General features: G+C 49.3%; 1 protein-coding gene across 9 annotated transcripts; it reads right to left on the reverse strand.

The window, feature by feature from the left end:
- Nucleotides 1–940: 940 nt before the first annotated feature.
- Nucleotides 941–17,101, reverse strand: TSPAN16 (tetraspanin 16). 9 transcript variants are annotated; one of them, XR_011440612.1, is made up of 10 exons: nucleotides 16,883–17,101; nucleotides 14,947–15,144; nucleotides 12,658–12,732; nucleotides 10,704–10,811; nucleotides 10,142–10,227; nucleotides 9,455–9,628; nucleotides 8,401–8,553; nucleotides 6,322–6,405; nucleotides 1,662–1,839; nucleotides 941–1,341 (listed from the first exon to the last, which is right to left on the reverse strand). XR_011440612.1 is itself a non-coding variant. In XM_023645374.2 (7 exons), exons 1-7 carry the CDS (start codon nucleotides 16,949–16,951, stop codon nucleotides 1,294–1,296), a joined length of 735 nt encoding a protein of 244 aa, XP_023501142.1. In that variant the 5' UTR covers nucleotides 16,952–17,101; the 3' UTR covers nucleotides 941–1,293. The 9 variants fall into 9 exon arrangements, 3 of the variants coding, with proteins under 3 accessions (XP_023501142.1, XP_023501144.1, XP_023501145.1); XR_011440613.1 differs by lacking the exon at nucleotides 10,142–10,227; XR_002809216.2 differs by lacking the exons at nucleotides 9,455–9,628; nucleotides 10,142–10,227.
- Nucleotides 17,102–17,595: the final 494 nt, after the last annotated feature.

Below are 17,595 nucleotides of genomic sequence, written 5' to 3' on the forward strand. Positions count from 1 at the left end.
GCATTCCACACTCTTTCTGCAACAGATCGAAGGTAGGCGGGGTTGGGGAAGAGGAGAAAGAATCTGGAGCAGTGTTTCTCAAAGTGTGTTCCCTGTACCAGCAACATCGCCTGGGAACTCGCTAGGAATGAAGATTCCTGGGCCCCCTCCAGGTCTGCCGAGCCAGAAGCTCTGAGGGTGGGGCCCGGACACCTGTGCTTTAACAGAACATCCAGAGGTTTCTAATTTATCCTCTCATTTGAGAACTCCTGGGTTAGAATAAAAGGAATTTAGGAGACATGCCGAACAAACGTGATGTGTGGGCTGGGTTTGGATACGATTCAAGGAAACCTAATGTAAAAAGACACTTTTAGCCACTGAGGAAAATCTGATGAAGGCCTGGGTGTTGAGTGATGCCCGGGAATGGCTGTTGTGTCTTCAGTATTGTCTTTGTCTGTTCGGGCTGCTATAACGGAATATCGTAGACTGGGTGGCTTATAAACAACAGAAATTTATTCCCTACAGTTCTGGAGGCTGAGAAGTTCAAGATCAAGGTGTTGGCAGATTCTGTGTCTGGTGAGGGCTATCTTCCTGGTTTGCAGACGACCATCTTCTGTGTCCTCACATGGCGGAAGGGGCAAGGGAGCTCTCTGGGGTCTCTCCTAAGGGCACTAATCCTACTCATCAGGGCTCCACCCTCATGACCTCCTCACCTCCCAAAGGCCCCGTCTCCTCACCCCATTCCCTTGGGGGTTAGCTTTCAATGTCCGAATTTCGAGGGGGACGTAAACATTCCGTCAAATGTGAGCATGGCATTATGCTTGCAAACATAATATGCAAATAAATAAAGATCCAAATATATACATTTTTAGAGATATGTGCCGAACGATGAGGGGGGGAAATGACATTGTGACTTGTTTGAAAATACTTCCTCAAGGGGCAAAAGGGAGAATGAAACAAATATGTCAAACTCTTGGTGATTGTTGAATCTGGGTGACGAGTATGTGGGGGTTTCTTTGGATGAATTCTCTTGGCTTTTGTGAACCTGGAAGATTTTTTTTCACAAAACAATCTATAAAACAAAAACGCTGCATGAGAAGGAAGGCTGGGTCATCCCGTTCAGAACTGAAATCGTTGCCAGCTGGTGTGGAAAACAAAACGAAGGAGAAGGAGTCAGGATGACAGGGGTTCCCCTGATAATAAAAGCATTATGAATCTCCCTCCAAGAAGCAGGTGAGTGCCACAGAAAAGTAAAAATGAGACCACTTCTCCAGCAGCCAGGTGGGTCCAGGTGTCCTGTCCTCCCCAGGTCTGTCAGCCCAGCTTGGTGAACAGCAGCAAGGTGGCGAGAATTCCTGGCAGCTGAAATGGGAGAAGAAACACTGAACCAACTTGAGGGACCTCCAAACCCAAATCAAATCAGATACACAGAGAGGGGGAGCACCCTGCTCCGGAAAGGCGAGAGGCAAGGATTTACAGATGGCAGAATGTCCTTCAGGGCCAACTTGGAGAGAATTTGGACCTGTTACCACAATCAGTCTCAGCTGTGGGTAGAAGGTGGTGGCCCATCATGATGCCCATCAGTCATTCTCTCTTTACTTCCCCCAGATCCTGTCTCCACTCTCTTCTGCCCTCCCCCAGGTCCTGCAAACTACATTTCCCAGAATCCCCTGCTCGCTCACTTCCTGTTAGGTTTGGCCAATAGGAAGCACCAGCAGGCGATGGGCGGGCTGGAGGAAAGGTTGGGGTATTTCTCCATCAGTTGCTCCCACTCTTCTGCCCATCCTGAGCCCTCCATGACCAGAGCTGTGAGCAGATGACCCCTCCTCCTTGGCTCTTGCTGTCCTCACCTCTTCAGGCCTAGAAGTAAAAGGTCCCGTGTTGCTAGCCCCTGAGTGCCTCAACATCCCTCATTTTCCTTAACCCTGCCCACGCCTCTGGAAGGAGTTCCCTGGAAGCTTCTTAGAAGGACCATCTGGGGGCTGCATTCTGTTTCCTGCTGGGATCCTGACTGTTACAACCTCCTTGGGGAAGAGGGTGTTGTATAATTTGCATATACATAATCAATATTATAAATTTGTACAATGAAAAAAATACTCACTTTGAAAACACAAATCAGACTAATGAGAATGATCCATATTTCAGCTGGTGGTGATATAATGCGTGTGTATTCCTTACAATTCCCATATACAAGATCATGTCGTCTGTGAATAGATAATTTTCCTTCTTCCTTTCCAATCTGAATGCCTTTTATATCTGTTCCTTTTCTTTCTTTCTTTCTTTTTTTTTTTTGAGGAAGATCAGCCCTGAGCTAACATCTGCTGCCAATCCTCCTCTTCTTGCTGAGGAACACTGGCCCTGAACTAACATCCATGCCCATCTTCCTCCACTTTACACATGGGACACCAACCACAGCATGGCTTGCCAAGCGGAGCCATGTCCGCACCCAGGATCCAAACCAGTGAACCCCAGGCCGCTGAAGCAGAACGTGCAAACTTAACTGCTGAGCCACTGGGCCAGCCCCTTATATCTTTTTCTTGCCCAATTGTCCTGGCTAGAATCTCCAGTACAATGTTCAATAGAAGTGGCAAGAGTGGATATCCTTGTCTTTGTTCTTGATTTTAGTTGGAAAACATTCAGTCTTTCACGATGAAGTGTGAAGTTATCTATGAATTTTTCACTGATGTCCTTTATGAGGTTGAGGACATTCCCTGCTATTCCTGGATTGTTGAGTGTTTTTATTATGAAATGATGTGGATTTTGTCAAACGGCTTTTCTGAATCTATGGAGATGATCATGTGGTTTTGTCCTTTATTCTGTTACTATGGTGTGTTGCATCAATTGATATTTGTACGTTGAACCAGCCTTGCATTCCTGGGGTACATCCCACTTGGTCCTGGTGTATAATCCTTTCTATGTGTTGCTGGATTCAGTTTGCTAATATGTTTTTCAGGCTTTCTGCCTCTGTATCCACAAGAGTTATTGATCTGTGGTTTTCTTTTCTTATGATGTCTTGGAATAGCTTCATAGAGTAAGTTGGGACATAATGCTCCCTTTCTTATTTTTTGGAAGAGTTTTTGAAAAAAATGTTATTCTCCTTTCAATATTTGGTGGTATTCACCAGTGTGGCTATTTGGGCCTGATCTTTTCTTTGTAGGAAGTCTTCTGGTTACTAATTTAATTTTTTTACTTTTTATAGGTCTATTCAGATTTTATATTTCTCCTTGAGTCAATTTTGGCAGTTTGTGTCTTTCTAGGAATTTGTCTATTTCATCTAGATTATCTAATTTGTTGGCATACAACTATTCACAGTATTCTCTTATAGTTTTTTTTGTCCCCCTAAAAGGCCAGTAGTGATGTCCCCTTCTTTCATTCCTGATTTTAGTAAATTGAGTCTTCTCTATTTTTTTCTTTTCTATCTGGTTCAACTTTATCATTTTGTTGACCTTTTCAAAGAACCAAATTCTGATTTCATTGCTTTTCTCTATTTCATTTATTTCCACTCTAATCTTTATTATTTTCCCTTTTGCTTGCTTTAGGTTTAGTCTTCCCTCTCTCTCTCTCTTTTTTTTAAAGACTGGCACCTGAGCTAACATTTGTTGCCAGTCTTCTTTTTTTTTTTCTTCTTCTTCTCCCTAAAGACCCCCAGTACATAGTTGTATATTCTAGTTGTGAGTGCCTCTGGTTGTGCTATGTGGGACGCCGCCTCAGCATGGCCTGATGAGTGGTGCCATCTCACACCTGGGATCCAAACCGGCGAAACCCTGGGCCACCAAAGGGGAGTGCGCAAACTTCACCACTCGGCCACGGGGCTGGCCCCCTAGTTTTCTCTTCTTTGTCTAGTTTTGTAAGGTGAATGTTAGGTTATGTATTTGAAAACTTCATTCTTTTTTTAATATAGGCATTTACAGCTATCAATTTCCCTCTAAGCACTGCTTTAGCTGCATCCATACATTTCGCTTTCAGGATTCTTTTTCTTTTTAGTTTGACTATACTATGTGTAGGTGTGGGTCTTTTTGCTTTATCCTCCTTGGAATTCATGGAGCTTCTTGGAGGTGTAGATCCATGATTTTCATCAAATTTGGAAAATTTTTGGCCATTATTTCTTCCAATATTCTTTCTGCCTTTTTCTTTCTCTCTTCCTGCCCTGGAATGCCATTCTACAGATGCTTGTGTGCTTGATTGTGTCCCACAGGCCTCCGAGGCTGTGTTCATTTTCTTCATTCTGTTTTCTTTCTGTTCCTCAACTGGATAATCTCACCTGACCATCTTCAAGTTCACTGATTCCTTCTTCTGAAAACTCAGATCACATGCTGAGCCACTCTACTGAATTTTCCATTTAATTTTCCAGAATTTCTATTTGCTGCTTCTTAAAAAATCATTTCTGTCTCTATTGATCTTCTCTATTTGATCAAACATATTCTCATCTTCTCCTTTAGTTCTTTGAATATATTTATAACAGCTGATTTAAAGTATTTGTCTAGGAAATCCAACATCTGGGCTTCCATCTAGGGCAGTTTCTATTGACCGATTTTTTTTTTTCCTGTGTATTGGCCACACTTTCTTGTTCCTTTGCCTGTCTCATAACTTTTTGTTGAAAACTGGACATTTTAAATACTATAATGTGGTCCTTTGAAAATCACTCTCCCCTGCCCCGACTCCCCAGGGGTTTTTTCGTATTGCTGTTTGTGGTTGCTGCTGCTGCTGTTTGCTTGTTCGGTGACTCTCTGGGACTGATTCTGCAAAGTCTTTGTTGTGTGCAGTCACTGAAACTCCTGCCTGGTTAGCCTAGTGTTTGAGGTGAGAGTTTTCCTTTTTCAAAAGGGAAACCTGACTTTTGAAAGTTCAGCGATATTCTGCCAATATTTATTGCATCATCCATTCTGCCCATGAGAAACCATACTTCATTCTATCTTTACAATCTAGATAGTGAGTGTAAAAAGTAGGGCCAATTTAATTGAAAAGAACTTCCATTTACTGCCCTGGATTATCAGTTCATTCTTTTCTCCCTGGGGCCTGTCTGGGTGGAGCTCTGAGCCAAGATTCCTCCTCGGACAGGGTCAGGGATGAGAACAGCTCTGTACATAGTGTTTCCATGGTGACTGGCCTTTGAGCATCTCTGGTGGTGTACAGGACCACCTTTCAGCCACTCCCTCACTGTGATCCTCGCCTTGAGTGGATGACAATCAGGACCTCCCTGGAGCTGATGACAATAATTTCCCAGAGTTGGCTCATGCTTGCTGATTTCCCAGAATCAGAGCATTGTGCACAGCCTCTGACGTACTCCACCTCACGAATGACTCCCAACAATTGCACAGCCCGGTTTACAAATGAGGGAGGCCATGATCCTGACTCTCAGCCAGAGAACTAGTGCGTGACATAACAGGGCTGGAGTTCTGAGCCCCAGCACTTGCCCACCCAGGCCTCCTACCAGGTAAGAGTGGGCCAGACCCGACAGGTGGATGGAGAGGGCAGATCCCCAGACTAAGCTGTTCCTCATCTGAATCAGGTCTGAGACCCCCAGCACCCTCATGCCTTCCTTCCTTTCTGGGGGAACCATTAGTGATCACAGTAATTAATCGCCCTGCTTAAAATGACCTCCCCTCTCCTCTTCCCAGCTGTATAGTTCTCCTTAACACATATCACTATCATATAATATGTTTGCCAATTTTAAAAATCATATTTCTTGTCTTTTAGAATGTCAGCCCCATGAAGGCGGGGATTTTTGTCTCTTTGGCTCATTGCTGTAGCCCCAGTGCCTACAACATTGCCTAGACACAGTAAGTTTTCAGTAAAGCTTGTGGAGTGCAAAAGTGAATGTTAAAACCCTTCTAATGGCTTTCCATCATTTTCAGAATACAAGCCAAACCCCTCCCTACAGCCCATAAGGCTTTGCATGATCTACCCCCGTCAACTCCCTGAACTCATCACCCCCTACCATCCTCCTTACTCACCCTGTTCCAGCTACAGGGGCCTCCCTGCTGGTCCTTGAATAAGCCAAGCTTATCGCTGCCTCAGGGCCTTTGCACCAGCTGTTCCCACTGTCTTCTCCCATATATATACATGGTTTTCCCTCACCTCCTCAGGTCAGTAGTCAAATGTGACCTCCTCAGAGTGGCCATCTCTTATTCCCTTCCCTATCCCAATGCCCTGTTTTACTTCCTTCCCAGCAGAAACCTTTAACTGAATGATCATCCATCCCCCCCACTTGAATGTCAGCTTCACCACAGCAGGGAGTTTGTCTTTTGTCACTGCTGTGTGTCCAGTGCCCAGGACACTGCTTTACACACAGTGGGTGCTCAATAAAAGAGCTCAGTGTGTCCCAGAGGGGCTGGGCCTTACCTGGATCACTGCCGCCCCCAGTGAGCCCCCGCTTAGGTTGAAACTCTGAGTCTTGGTTATTTCCAGGAGCTTGGGCAAACAGCCCTGAGGACACAAACATCAAAGCAGGTGGGACCTGGTTAGGGGCCCGTGAACTCCAAGCCCCCGTCAACGCCCACCCATCGGGCCACCCAAATTCCTCTTGGATTCAGGGAGTACAAGAGGACAAAGACACAAGGACCTTGGCTCTTTTCTCACTTGACTGCCCCCCACCCCACCCCAGCACCTTCCCTGGTATCCTTGTTCCCCCTCAACTCCAGAACCTACCACTCACTCCTCTGTATCCATCTGTGCTGACCTCCAACTGTGGTGATTAAGAGTATGGGCAGATGCCCCAAGTTATTGCTAGCTGCATGACCTTGGAGGAGTCACTAGACTTCTCTGTACCTCAGTTTCCTCAACGGTAACTGGGACCAAGTGGATCTGCCTCACAAGACTTTTGTGAGGATTAAAAGAAAGAATCTATATGAAGCATAGCAGTAGCCTGACACATAGTCAGCATTCAGTAACTGTTAGTTATTTCTGAGTGCTCTTTACATATGAGCAGCACCTTCAAAGCCCTTTACATGTATTTTCTCACTCATTTCTTACTACACCCCCATGAGGTAGGTACTGTTTTTTTCTCTGGTTTATAGGTGAAGAAACTGAGGTTCAGAGAGTTAAGAGATCAAACAGTGGGTGGGCAGGGCAGCCACCCACAGGTAATGGGGCCTCCACCTGCTATTCTGCCTTCACTGAGATACTCCTCCTCCCAGGCCCCTGGCACTTCTTGCTTCTGGAAGCTTGGGCTGCCTTGAGCTCACTGTTGACACAGTTCAGTGCTCCCCTCCACTCATTAGGCATTTATCAAGTGCCTACTGTGTTCTGGGCACTGAACTGGATGCTGGCAACCCAGCCATGTACAAAACAGACGAAATCCCTGCTTTGGTGGGGCTGACGTTTGGGTGGGGAAAACAAGTAATAAGCAAGTACAGCAATACCACTGTCAGGTGGTGATCAAGCCTGGGGCAGACGCTGAAGCAGAGTAAGGAGACGGAGCGTGATGGTGAGTCAGGGGGCGGATGCTTTTATAGAGAGGAGGTCAGGAACAGCCTCACCGAGGCCGTGACCATTAAGCACAGATTTGAAAGAGATGAGGTAGGAAGACATCTTGGGGAAAAGTGTTCCAGGCAGAGGAAACAGCCTGTGCAAAGGCCCTGAGGCAAGCATGTGCCTGGTGTGTTTGCATATCAGTGAGGAGGACAGTGTGACTGGAACAGAATGAGTGAGGGGGTGAGTGGGAGGAGGCAAGGTCAGGAGGTGACACACAGGTTGCGCAGGGCACACTGGGCCAGCATGTGGCCCCATGTCCATTTCTCAAGCCCTGGCCTGGGACTTGCCCTGGCCCATTCTCTACAGTGTCTGGCTCCCAGCAGGAGCCGTTCCGTGTGAATGGCTGTGTCATGAATGGTTCCTATTCTTCCCTCAGGAAAGATCCCTGTGGTCACTCACCTGCAGCAGGAGTTAAAGGGAAGCTGGGGAGAGGGTTGGAAGCCCAGCTCCACCATCCCCTGGCTGTGGAAACCTTTGTGTGCCTCAGTCTCCTCATCTGGAAAATGGGAGAAGAGCAGTCCCCACCTCGAGGGGTGCGCTGGGGATCAAACTCACAAAGCAAGGGGCCCGTCGTGTGGCTGCCATCACTATTGTGAGGATGATCACGTGTCATCATTGCTGCAACTCGATTTCTGTGTGTGGCAGGCGGTGTGGCCCAGGCAGTGGACTCAGACCAACATGGATTCAAATCCCAGCTCTTCTGAAGCCATGTGACCTTGAGCCCATCATGGCCCCTCCCCGAGCCTCAGTTTCCCCATCTGGGAAGTGGGAATGGCAACCCTAACTCCCCAAGGCCATGTGGTCGAAATGAGTTGAACACACTAGGAGAGCTGCTTTCTCTCTCCCCCCCGGCCCCCTTTGCTGGGGTCCCTGAAAATACGCCATTTCTATGACAGTCCCCAGCCCTCGGGGTCTATCGAGGCGATGCCCAGCAAAATCTCTGGTTACCTCCTGGTGGATGATGTCTGTGGACACATTGTGCCCATCACAGGCCACGGTCTGGATGGATTTACAGCAACTCCTGGGGTAGGCGTGACCTGTCATCATTTCAAAGGAGGAGCCAGAAAAATCCGTGTAGTTTTTCACTCCACAGCACTTTAGCTACAGAAAAGACAAGAAACACTTGAAGCTCCCTTTCAAATATTAAATAATAAACACAATAGAAATCACGGTCACCATGGCTACAATATTCCAGGGCCAGCTGTGCTACATGCATACCTTACTCCCCCCAGGTCATGGCTCAGAACCCTCCATGGCTCCCATCTTCCTTGGGGTAAAAGCCGAACTCAGCATGGCCCACAGGCTCAGCACAATCTGCCCTGTCACCTCCAGGCCCTCATCTCACCCCACTCGCCCTTTTTCTCAGCTCCAGCCACGCTGGTCTCCTCGCTGTTCCTCAAACACACTTATCAGGCTCAGGCCACCAGCCTCAGGGCCTTTAGACAGGCTGCTCCCTCAAATATCTGCAGGGCTCCCCCCCTCGCTTCATTCAGATCTCTGTTCAAATGTCGCTCCTCAGAAAGGCCTGCCCAGACCCGTCTTTCCAAGTTAGCCGCAACCCCTGTATCAGTCAGGCTGGGGGAAGTGATGCTGCGTAACAAGCAGCCCCTGTATCTCGACAGTTCACTTCTCCCTCATGCCACACGCCCGTCACAACTTGGCAGGTGAGCTCAGTTTCTCAAAGTCACTCAGGGACTCAGGCGGATGGAGCAGTCGCCATCTGGATGGTTCCACTTTGGTGGCAAAATGGAAGAGCTCTGGAGGGGCTGTGCACTGGCCATGAAATGTGCCAGTTTGGCAGGAAGTGACACACATCACTTCTGCTCATAGCTCATTGGCTGGAACATGTCATGTGACCCCCAACCAACTACCTGGAAGCCAGGACAGGCCATCCCACTGTGTGCTAAAGTAGGTGACAAATAGCACTTATGAGTCAACCAAACCCTCCTCTCCTATGAGCTTGTTTTTCTTCACAGACTTATCACCCCTGACCAATGCCTACCTGGTGGTTTCTTGTCCATCTCCGCACTCAAGCGTCAGCAGCACAGGGCACGGATTTTGTTTTATGCCTTCCTGGGTGCCCAGAGCCCTGAACAGGGCTCAGCGTGGGCCCCTCTCGAGCCTGGACATGACCCCACGGCAGTTCCTGGGCCCAAGACTCACAGGTGAAATAGCCCTAGAAACAGGCAGAGGTTGTCCCCTCCCTGGGCCCCAGACCCCCTCCTCAGCTGCCTGCACCAAGAGCTCAGATGACACTTGGAGGTGCTCTTGCCCCTCAAACAGCAAGACTCAAGATGTGAGTCTCAACACCTCCCACCCAAGAGGAGGGCTACTATCATAAAAATATAAAAAACAGAGGGGCCGGCCCAGTGGCATAGTGGTTAAGTTTGTGTGCTCTGCTTTGGCAGCCAGGGGTTCGCTGGTTCAGATCCCAGGCACAGATCTACACATCGCTCATCAAGCCATGCTGTGGTGGTGTCCCACATACAAAATAGAGGAGGATTGGCACAGCTGTTAGCTCAGGGCCAATCTTCCTCACCAAAAAAAAAAAAAGAAGAAAGAAAAAACAAGTGTTGACAAGGATGTGGAGAAACTGGAACCCTTCTGCTTTGCCAATGGGAACGTAAAATGGCGTAGATGCTATAGAAAACAGTATGGGAATTCCTCAAAAAATTAAACATAGAATTACCATATGATCCAGCAATTCCGCTTCTGAGTACAGACGTATAAGAATCGAAAGCAGGGACTTGCACAGACATTTGTACCTCCATGTTCCTAGCAGCGTGATTCACAGTAGCCAAAAGGTGGGAGGAACTCAAGTGTCCATTGATGGAAGAATGGACCAACAAAATATGACAGAATATTATTCAGCCTTAAAAAGGAAGGGAATTCTGACACAGGCTACAACATTGATGAACTTTGAGGACATTACGCTAAGTGAAAGAAACCAGTCACACAAACACAAATACTGTGTGACTGCACCCATAGGAGGTCCCGGGAGGAGTCATATCCACAGAGACAGGAAGTAGGATGGTGGCGCCGCGGGATTGGGGGGGTGGGGGGAGTTGGTGTTCAATGGGGCCAGAGCTTCAGTTTTGCAGGATGAAGAGTTCTGGAGATGGATGGTGGCGTTGGTTGTGCAACATTGTTAATGTACTTAATGCCACTGAACTGGACACTTCAAAATGGTTAAAATGGTATATTTATGTTTATGTCTATTTTCCCATGTTAAAAAAAGATGTAACTCTCACCTTCTCCATGACCGAGTTCCAGTCCGTGGAATAATCATCGGGCTCGTTGAAACCTTTATAGTTCGTCCTCAGGGTCACAACGTTGTGCTCCAAGCCCATGTCTTGAACCTCAAAGATAAAACAGGAAGGCATACAAAATAGCCAGGCGCCCCAGGTGGGGAGGTTTCTTGGGGACAGAGAGGGCTGGTGTGGGTTTCCTTTCGGCTTCCCTCATGTTCCCTGCCCTCAGCCATGGGTCTGCGCTGGAGGCAGGCGAACCCAGGCGACCATCGCCCCCGAGAGAGGGACCCGGGGGAGAGCGTGGGTCTGGAGCCCGTGGCATCTGGTAGTACTGATCAGAAACGAGTCTGAATCATTTGCTCTTTCCAATCGCCCACACACCCACCACGCCCCCGATTTGGCTGTAACTCGATTAAAGTCTTGAATAGCAACTTTAGCAACAGCAGCTCTCTCTCTCTGCACAAAGGAGCAAATTTAATTTTCTATTTTTTAAACAAAGGTCTAAATAAAAAAATGTTTTTCCGAAGAGGTGATGCAGGCACATGGTTCGAAATTCACAAAGCACAGAAGGGGAGCCCATGCAAAGGCTCCCTCCCACCTTTTTCTCCCAGCCAACCAAGTTCCTCCCCCTCCACGACGATGACTGTCACTGTTTCCTGTGTCCCAAATGAGATCTTCAAGTGTGCCAAAGCAAAGTCTATTCTCGTTATTTTCCTTCTTGCTTTCTACTACTCTCATTGTTCTGCCTCTGCCTGTTCTTAGCAAGAGCAGCAGATGCTCCTGGGGGCCCTGCCCAGCGTGTCCCGGTGGCCTCTGTCATTTCTCTGCGCGCCGAGCCTGGGGGCCTCTCCGGCGCATGCGCCCTGGGAGCAGCCCCTCAAGGGATAGTCATACCGCAGCTCCCTCGCCCCTTGCTGGGGAAACAGGCGCGCGTTCTGCGTTCCACCCCAGACATCCCTCAGCAGGACTGAATCCAGGTACCCACAGGGTCACCTTTTTTTTTTTTTTTTTTTTTTTTAAAGATTTTATTCTTTTCCTTTTTCTCCCCAAAGCCCCCGGTACATAGTTGTATATTCTTCGTTGTGGGTCCTTCTAGTTGTGGCATGTGGGACGCTGCCTCAGCGTGGTTTGATGAGCAGTGCCATGTCCGCGCCCAGGATTCAAACCAACGAAACACTGGGCCGCCTGCAGCGGAGCGCGCGAACTTAACCACTCGGCCACGGGGCCAGCACCCCACAGGGTCACCTTTTAAGGACTGCACTCCCTTCTCTGCCTCACTTCCCTGTCCCCTATAGGTGTTTCTTGGGATCTCCTCTCAAATAAACCAGCCTTCCAAACCTTGTCTCGGGATGGACTTCTGGGGGGGACACAAATGTGGACAGGGTTCTGTCCTGGAAAATGCACCATCTCGTGCATATGGGGCCTCTTTCCTCCTTTCCACCTGCATCAGACTCCCTGGTCTGGATTCTTACACACTCCGCTTGGATGCTCACTAGGCTGGCGGCAATCTGTTGCACGTGCTGGTACATACGTCATTCTGCACCCGACCAAGCTAATCTTTGGATGAATCCGCGAGATGGGATGGTTGGGTCAAAGTGTCCAGACTTTGTCATTTTGATGCATTTTGCTATCTAGCCCCCTGTTTTGAACACATTTCAAAGCTCCAATAACTTTTACAGCTTTTCCCATTACCTCCTCCCGACCCCTCACCCCAAAGGCGGGAGAGATGGTCAAACGGACTCGGCCAGTTTCTTCAGGCCTTCGAGGGCAGGGCTGAAGTTTTCGGCTTTCACATCATCCGGGTGCGGATCTCCGGCCCTGGGGACCGGCGGGTGGGCCATCACCGGGTCCCCAGGAGAGGCGCCCAGCGTGCGCGGCTCCAGAGGGAGGGGCGGGGCGCCTATTGATTCTGTTTATTCCTAACGCAGAGGGGGAGAAGCACCGCTGTACTTACAGTGGGTAAGAACCCAAGGACCACCGAGGTGACCCCGATTTCCATGATGAGAATGAAAATCATGAACAACGAACACTGGAAGACACAGAGGAGGGTAGGGGGGCTGCTCAGCCGCTTCCGGGCGGGGGGGCTGCCCCTCCCCCGCCCCCCCCCCCCCCCCCCCCCCCCCCCCCCCCCGCTCCCGGGCCACGTGGCCTCTGCAGTCTGAAAGGACTCACGCCTGGGACTGCAGGTATTTCTTTCCTGCCTCGCCTTCCAGCAGGTGGTACAGGATGCTGGCAGTGCGGTATTCTTAGGAGCCGCTCGCTGGGCGCCCATTTCTCGCCCAGCACTTTCTGGGCGTCCAGGAGGCCTCAGTGGGGATCAGTGGGGACCTCCCGGTGAAGTAAAGGCTGAATGTGCAGACAGCAGGGGCCGGTGGAGAACAGGAGGGACGGTGGGGAGGAGAAGCAGGCCAGGAAACCTCAGACCCGCAAATAGGGGGAGAGGGGATGGGGCTAAAGGGGAGATGCCGGGCCACAGGTCGGTGGGTGCCAGGGGAAAATGCCAACATTGGCTGGCTTCTGTTTCCGCTGACATTCACATGCATGGTGGAAGATAATGGGGCATACGGCAAGCAGAGGGGACGTCTTGAAGTCATCCATGAAGGAGAAACCGCCACCCAACCTGGGCCTCGGTTTCCCCACCCGTACAACGGGGGAGTGGGACCAGCTTAAGGGATCTCAGTGGGCTCTATGGAGCTTCTGGAAGCAAAGTCAGCTCAACTCCCGGCTCCCCTTGCATCTGTTTGCGTCTATGCCTATTATCATTATTGTTGTTGTTATTATTACTAAAATCTGCTTGATAGTTCAGGCTTTGAGTGGCTGGATTGGCCAATGGCTGTGCTTGTCTTGCTTTGACACCGAGAGGCAGGAGAGCACAGTGGATGCACATCCGGGGCTGTCCCCACAGCCCACAAGGGCAAACGTGCCTTCGGGGCTTAGCAGTTGTGGGACCCCAGACGAGTGGCTCATGTACCAGACTATGAAGATTAATAACATTCCTATCTCTCTGCCTCTGGGTGACTGAGCCGGCCCGAGGACAGATATCCAGGCATCAGCAAGCCCTGTCGGCTCCATCTTCAGAATCTGTCCCAAATCTGCCCACTTCTCACCCACTCCATGGCCCCACCGTGTCCAGCCATCACTCTGTCCCACCTGGACCAACACAGTCCCTCTGCCCATGTCCCTCCACATGCTGTCCCCCCCACCGCCGCCAGAGGGCGCCTGTAAGCACCTGAGTCAGGGCCCTTCTTCTGCCCAGAACACTCTGTGGCTCCCACTGCCATCAAAAGGACTTTGGTTTTGAGTGAGGTCTTGGGGGCTCTGAAGGGACAGATGCTGAGGGTAAAGCCGATCAGACTTGGCGATGGGTTGGACGTGGGGTGTGAGAGAGAGGACGCCTGGATTCCTCCAACTTTGACTGTGGGTAAAATAGTGTCCACATCATATTGAAGATAAAATGACATATTGCAGGCATGGGACCTGTCTGATAAATATTTGCTGAACGGATTAATTAAGAAAGAAAACAAGAGATGATGGAGCTTCAGGTGTGTGTGTGGGCTGCTTCTAACAATGAAGGTCATTTGTGCTCTGGGAGACGAGTAGAGAAGATGCTGGTGACAGAGGTGGGACAATCCCCTTCAACAGGATTCTAAGGGAAATGGGAATGGGGAACAAGCAGCTGGATTTGGGGGACCTGTGTAGCCGAAGCCGCATGTGAGAATGAGTAAGACGTATAATATCTGTGCCGTGCTGTCTGCACGGTCATGCTGGAAACTTTCACACCCCGTGTACTTGAACATGTACTCGTGCACACAGGGCAACTGCAAGTGTTGTGTTCGTGGGGGACATACACATGGAACAGAGAGCAGTGGAGGACTGGATGGGCCACTCAGTAATGAGGATGGTAGGTCATCTAGCTGGGAAAAAAATAAAATAGAACCAGACCCCTACCTCACACCACACACGCACAATCAAACTCCGGAGGGCTACAAAGCTAACAGTGAGGAAGCAGAACTTAAAATTATGGGAAGAAAAACTAGGAGAGCATAATGGATGACGCTGGGCAGGGGAGGGGTTTTGAATGAGACACGTCCTAAAGGGAAAGAGGGACACATCTGATGCCATCAAGTGAGATGCCATAAACACTATAAAATAGCGGATGCCGGTGGCCAGGGGCTGCAGCCTCTGCAGTGAGGGCTTCGTATGTGATGAGGGAGTTTGGGGTCCGTGTGCAGATCCAACTTACAAACAGGAGCGTGCCTCTGTTCTCTTTGGTAACCCCGTACCACCCAGTGAAGCTGAGCAGGACCGTGACGCAGCCCAACACCAGACACAGGTAGCCAACGTGATGCAGGTGTGCATGGGACAGCCCGAGGACCCTCGTTAGGGCAGCCCCTCTGAACTTGACATAGAAGCCCAGGCCAATGAGGACCACACCAGACACCTTCAGCACAGAAATCAGACAGGGAAAAGTGTCTGTTAGTTACACACAAGCAGAACTCTCCTGGGGGTCGGGGGAGGAGGAGCAAAGGCCAATAAAATCAGCAAAAACATTAAAAAAATGATAATACCCAGAGTGAGTGAGGATGCGGAGAAACATTCTCATACATTGCAGCTAGAAACAAACTTTTGTGGGGGGAGTGGGGAAGGACAGCTTGCAATTCATGTTTAAAACATTAAAGATTTTATGGTAAAAACCTTTACCTAGAAATTCCATTTCTAGATATTCAGACTAAAGAAAATAGTCACCTATGTGCCTCAGTACCAGGATGCCCAGGAATGTTTGTCAAGGACAAAACGTAAGAAATAACCTGAGCAACCAATAATACAGAGTCAGTAGGTAAACCGTGGCACAGCCATGCAACGGGATCCTAGACAGTTGTTTTAAATGATGCTATAGGACAAGGGTTGGCAATTTTTTTTTCTGAAAAGCCCCAGATATTGTGAGCTTTGCAAGGCACAGGTCTCTGTTGAAATGACTCAGCTCTTCTGGTGTAGCTCAAAAGCAGCCAGTCACAATCCCTAAACAAATTTATTTTATTTACCCAGAAGTTTTATCTATATTTCCAAGGCTGTAGGTTGCTGATCCCTATTGCAAGAGAATGTTTATTGATTTGGAAAGAATTTTTTTTAAGATTTTATTTTTCCTTTTTCTCCAAAGCCCCCAAGTACATAGTTGTGTATTTTTAGCTGTGGGTCCTTCTAGTTGTGACATGTGGGACACCGCCTCAGCATGGCCCAACGAGCAGTGCCATGCCCGCATCCAGGGCTCGAACCAGCAAAACCCTGAGCCGCCGAAGCTGAGGGCGCAATCCTAACCACTCGGCCATGGGGCCAGCCCCTGGAAAGATGTTTTTAATGCCTTAATAAGTTTTTGAAAAAGTAGATTGGGGCTGGCCCAGTGGCATAGTGGTTAAGTTTGGTATGCTCTGCTTCAGCGGCCCAGGTTGGTTCCCGGGTGCAGACCTACACCACTTGACTGTCAGTGGCCATGCTGTGGCGGTGACCCACAAACAAAATAGAGGAAGATTGGCAATAGATGTTATCTCAGGGCGAATCTTCCTCAGCAAAATATATATATATATATAAATGTCTGGAAGGATATAATCATGATGCTATTTATTGAGCAATGTGCCCATGACAGGTATAAGCCATTTAAACGCCCTGTCTCATTTAATTCCCATCAAAATGTTACAATATAGGTAATAAGATGAGGAGGAGGAGCGATATTTGGTATCCTTCTGCTTCGTGCCGGCCTTTCCTTATACTGTTCTGCTATAAGGAGACTTCCTTCTTGAACAATGCACATTCTGGGTTACTTGTATAGTAAGAGAAAAACGTTTTGAAAAATTTAAAGGACCAAGAAAATAACCACTCCCTCCTGTCTTTCCCCCAAACAATTTAGTTTTCTGCAGGATTTGACTGGGAGCTGAGCTCCTCCCCCACCCACCCCGGGGTCCCCCAGACCACACTCCTCTGGCTCCGTTTCAGCAGCTCTGGGTCGATGGAGGTTATGCCTGTTCCCGCGTCCTGCTCCTCGTCTGTCTGCCCTACATCCCTCTTCCCTGGGGACCACAGATCCGGATGCCAATGAATTTGGATCAACTTATTTCTGTCTTCGAGGGAGCCAGCCATGGAGGAAGGGCTGCAAAGCCCCAGGGCCTGGGTTGTGACATACTTACAGCGGTGATGCCATTGAAGAAAGATGATAGCTTCTTGAAGGAAGAATACGGAGGGTGTGTTTCAGCCATGTTGGCCAGACAGGGGTGCCCTGAACGTTTAAGTCAGCATCTTCTTAAGCCTCTGGGCTGCTGCTTCCCAAGGTGGTACAGGTCTGGGGTGGGGGCCACCAAAGCTGACTTGCTCTGTCCCTCCCTCTCCTGACTGCCTGATCGTCTGCCAGGGAGGGGACCCTGTGGCTGCCCCTCCTCAGTCATCAGCCTTTATCACATCATAATCGGATGTGGGAGCAAGGCTCACGGTGTCCAGGAAGCAGGTGCCCCAAACTGCCCCCTGCTGGATTCTCACCCGCAAATAGGACCCACCAGGGGTGGAGAAAAGGCTGCGTGGGGACCCTCCAGATGCCCCCCAGGCCCTGTGGGCACAGTGCTCAGCACTGACCACTCATGTGGTTGATCCCGCGCCCTGCCCCCCGCCCACTAGCCTGGGGCCTCCAAGGAGGCAGGGGCCTGGGCTGTCCTATTCATGGCTGTGTTCCCAAAGCCTGGTACACAGTGGGTGCTCAAGCATGAATGAATGAATGAATCAAGAGGCTCTATGAAGCAGGAATCTAGCTACAAACCATTTGGTCCCCAAGCCCCTGCCTACACATTAGCCCACTTGGCTCATCTGTCTCACAGGGCTCAGAGAGGCCAAGGTAACTGCCTGGGCCCAC

Source organism: Equus caballus, chromosome 7 (genome assembly GCF_041296265.1).
Source record: "Equus caballus isolate H_3958 breed thoroughbred chromosome 7, TB-T2T, whole genome shotgun sequence".
Classification (NCBI taxonomy): domain Eukaryota; kingdom Metazoa; phylum Chordata; class Mammalia; order Perissodactyla; family Equidae; genus Equus; species Equus caballus.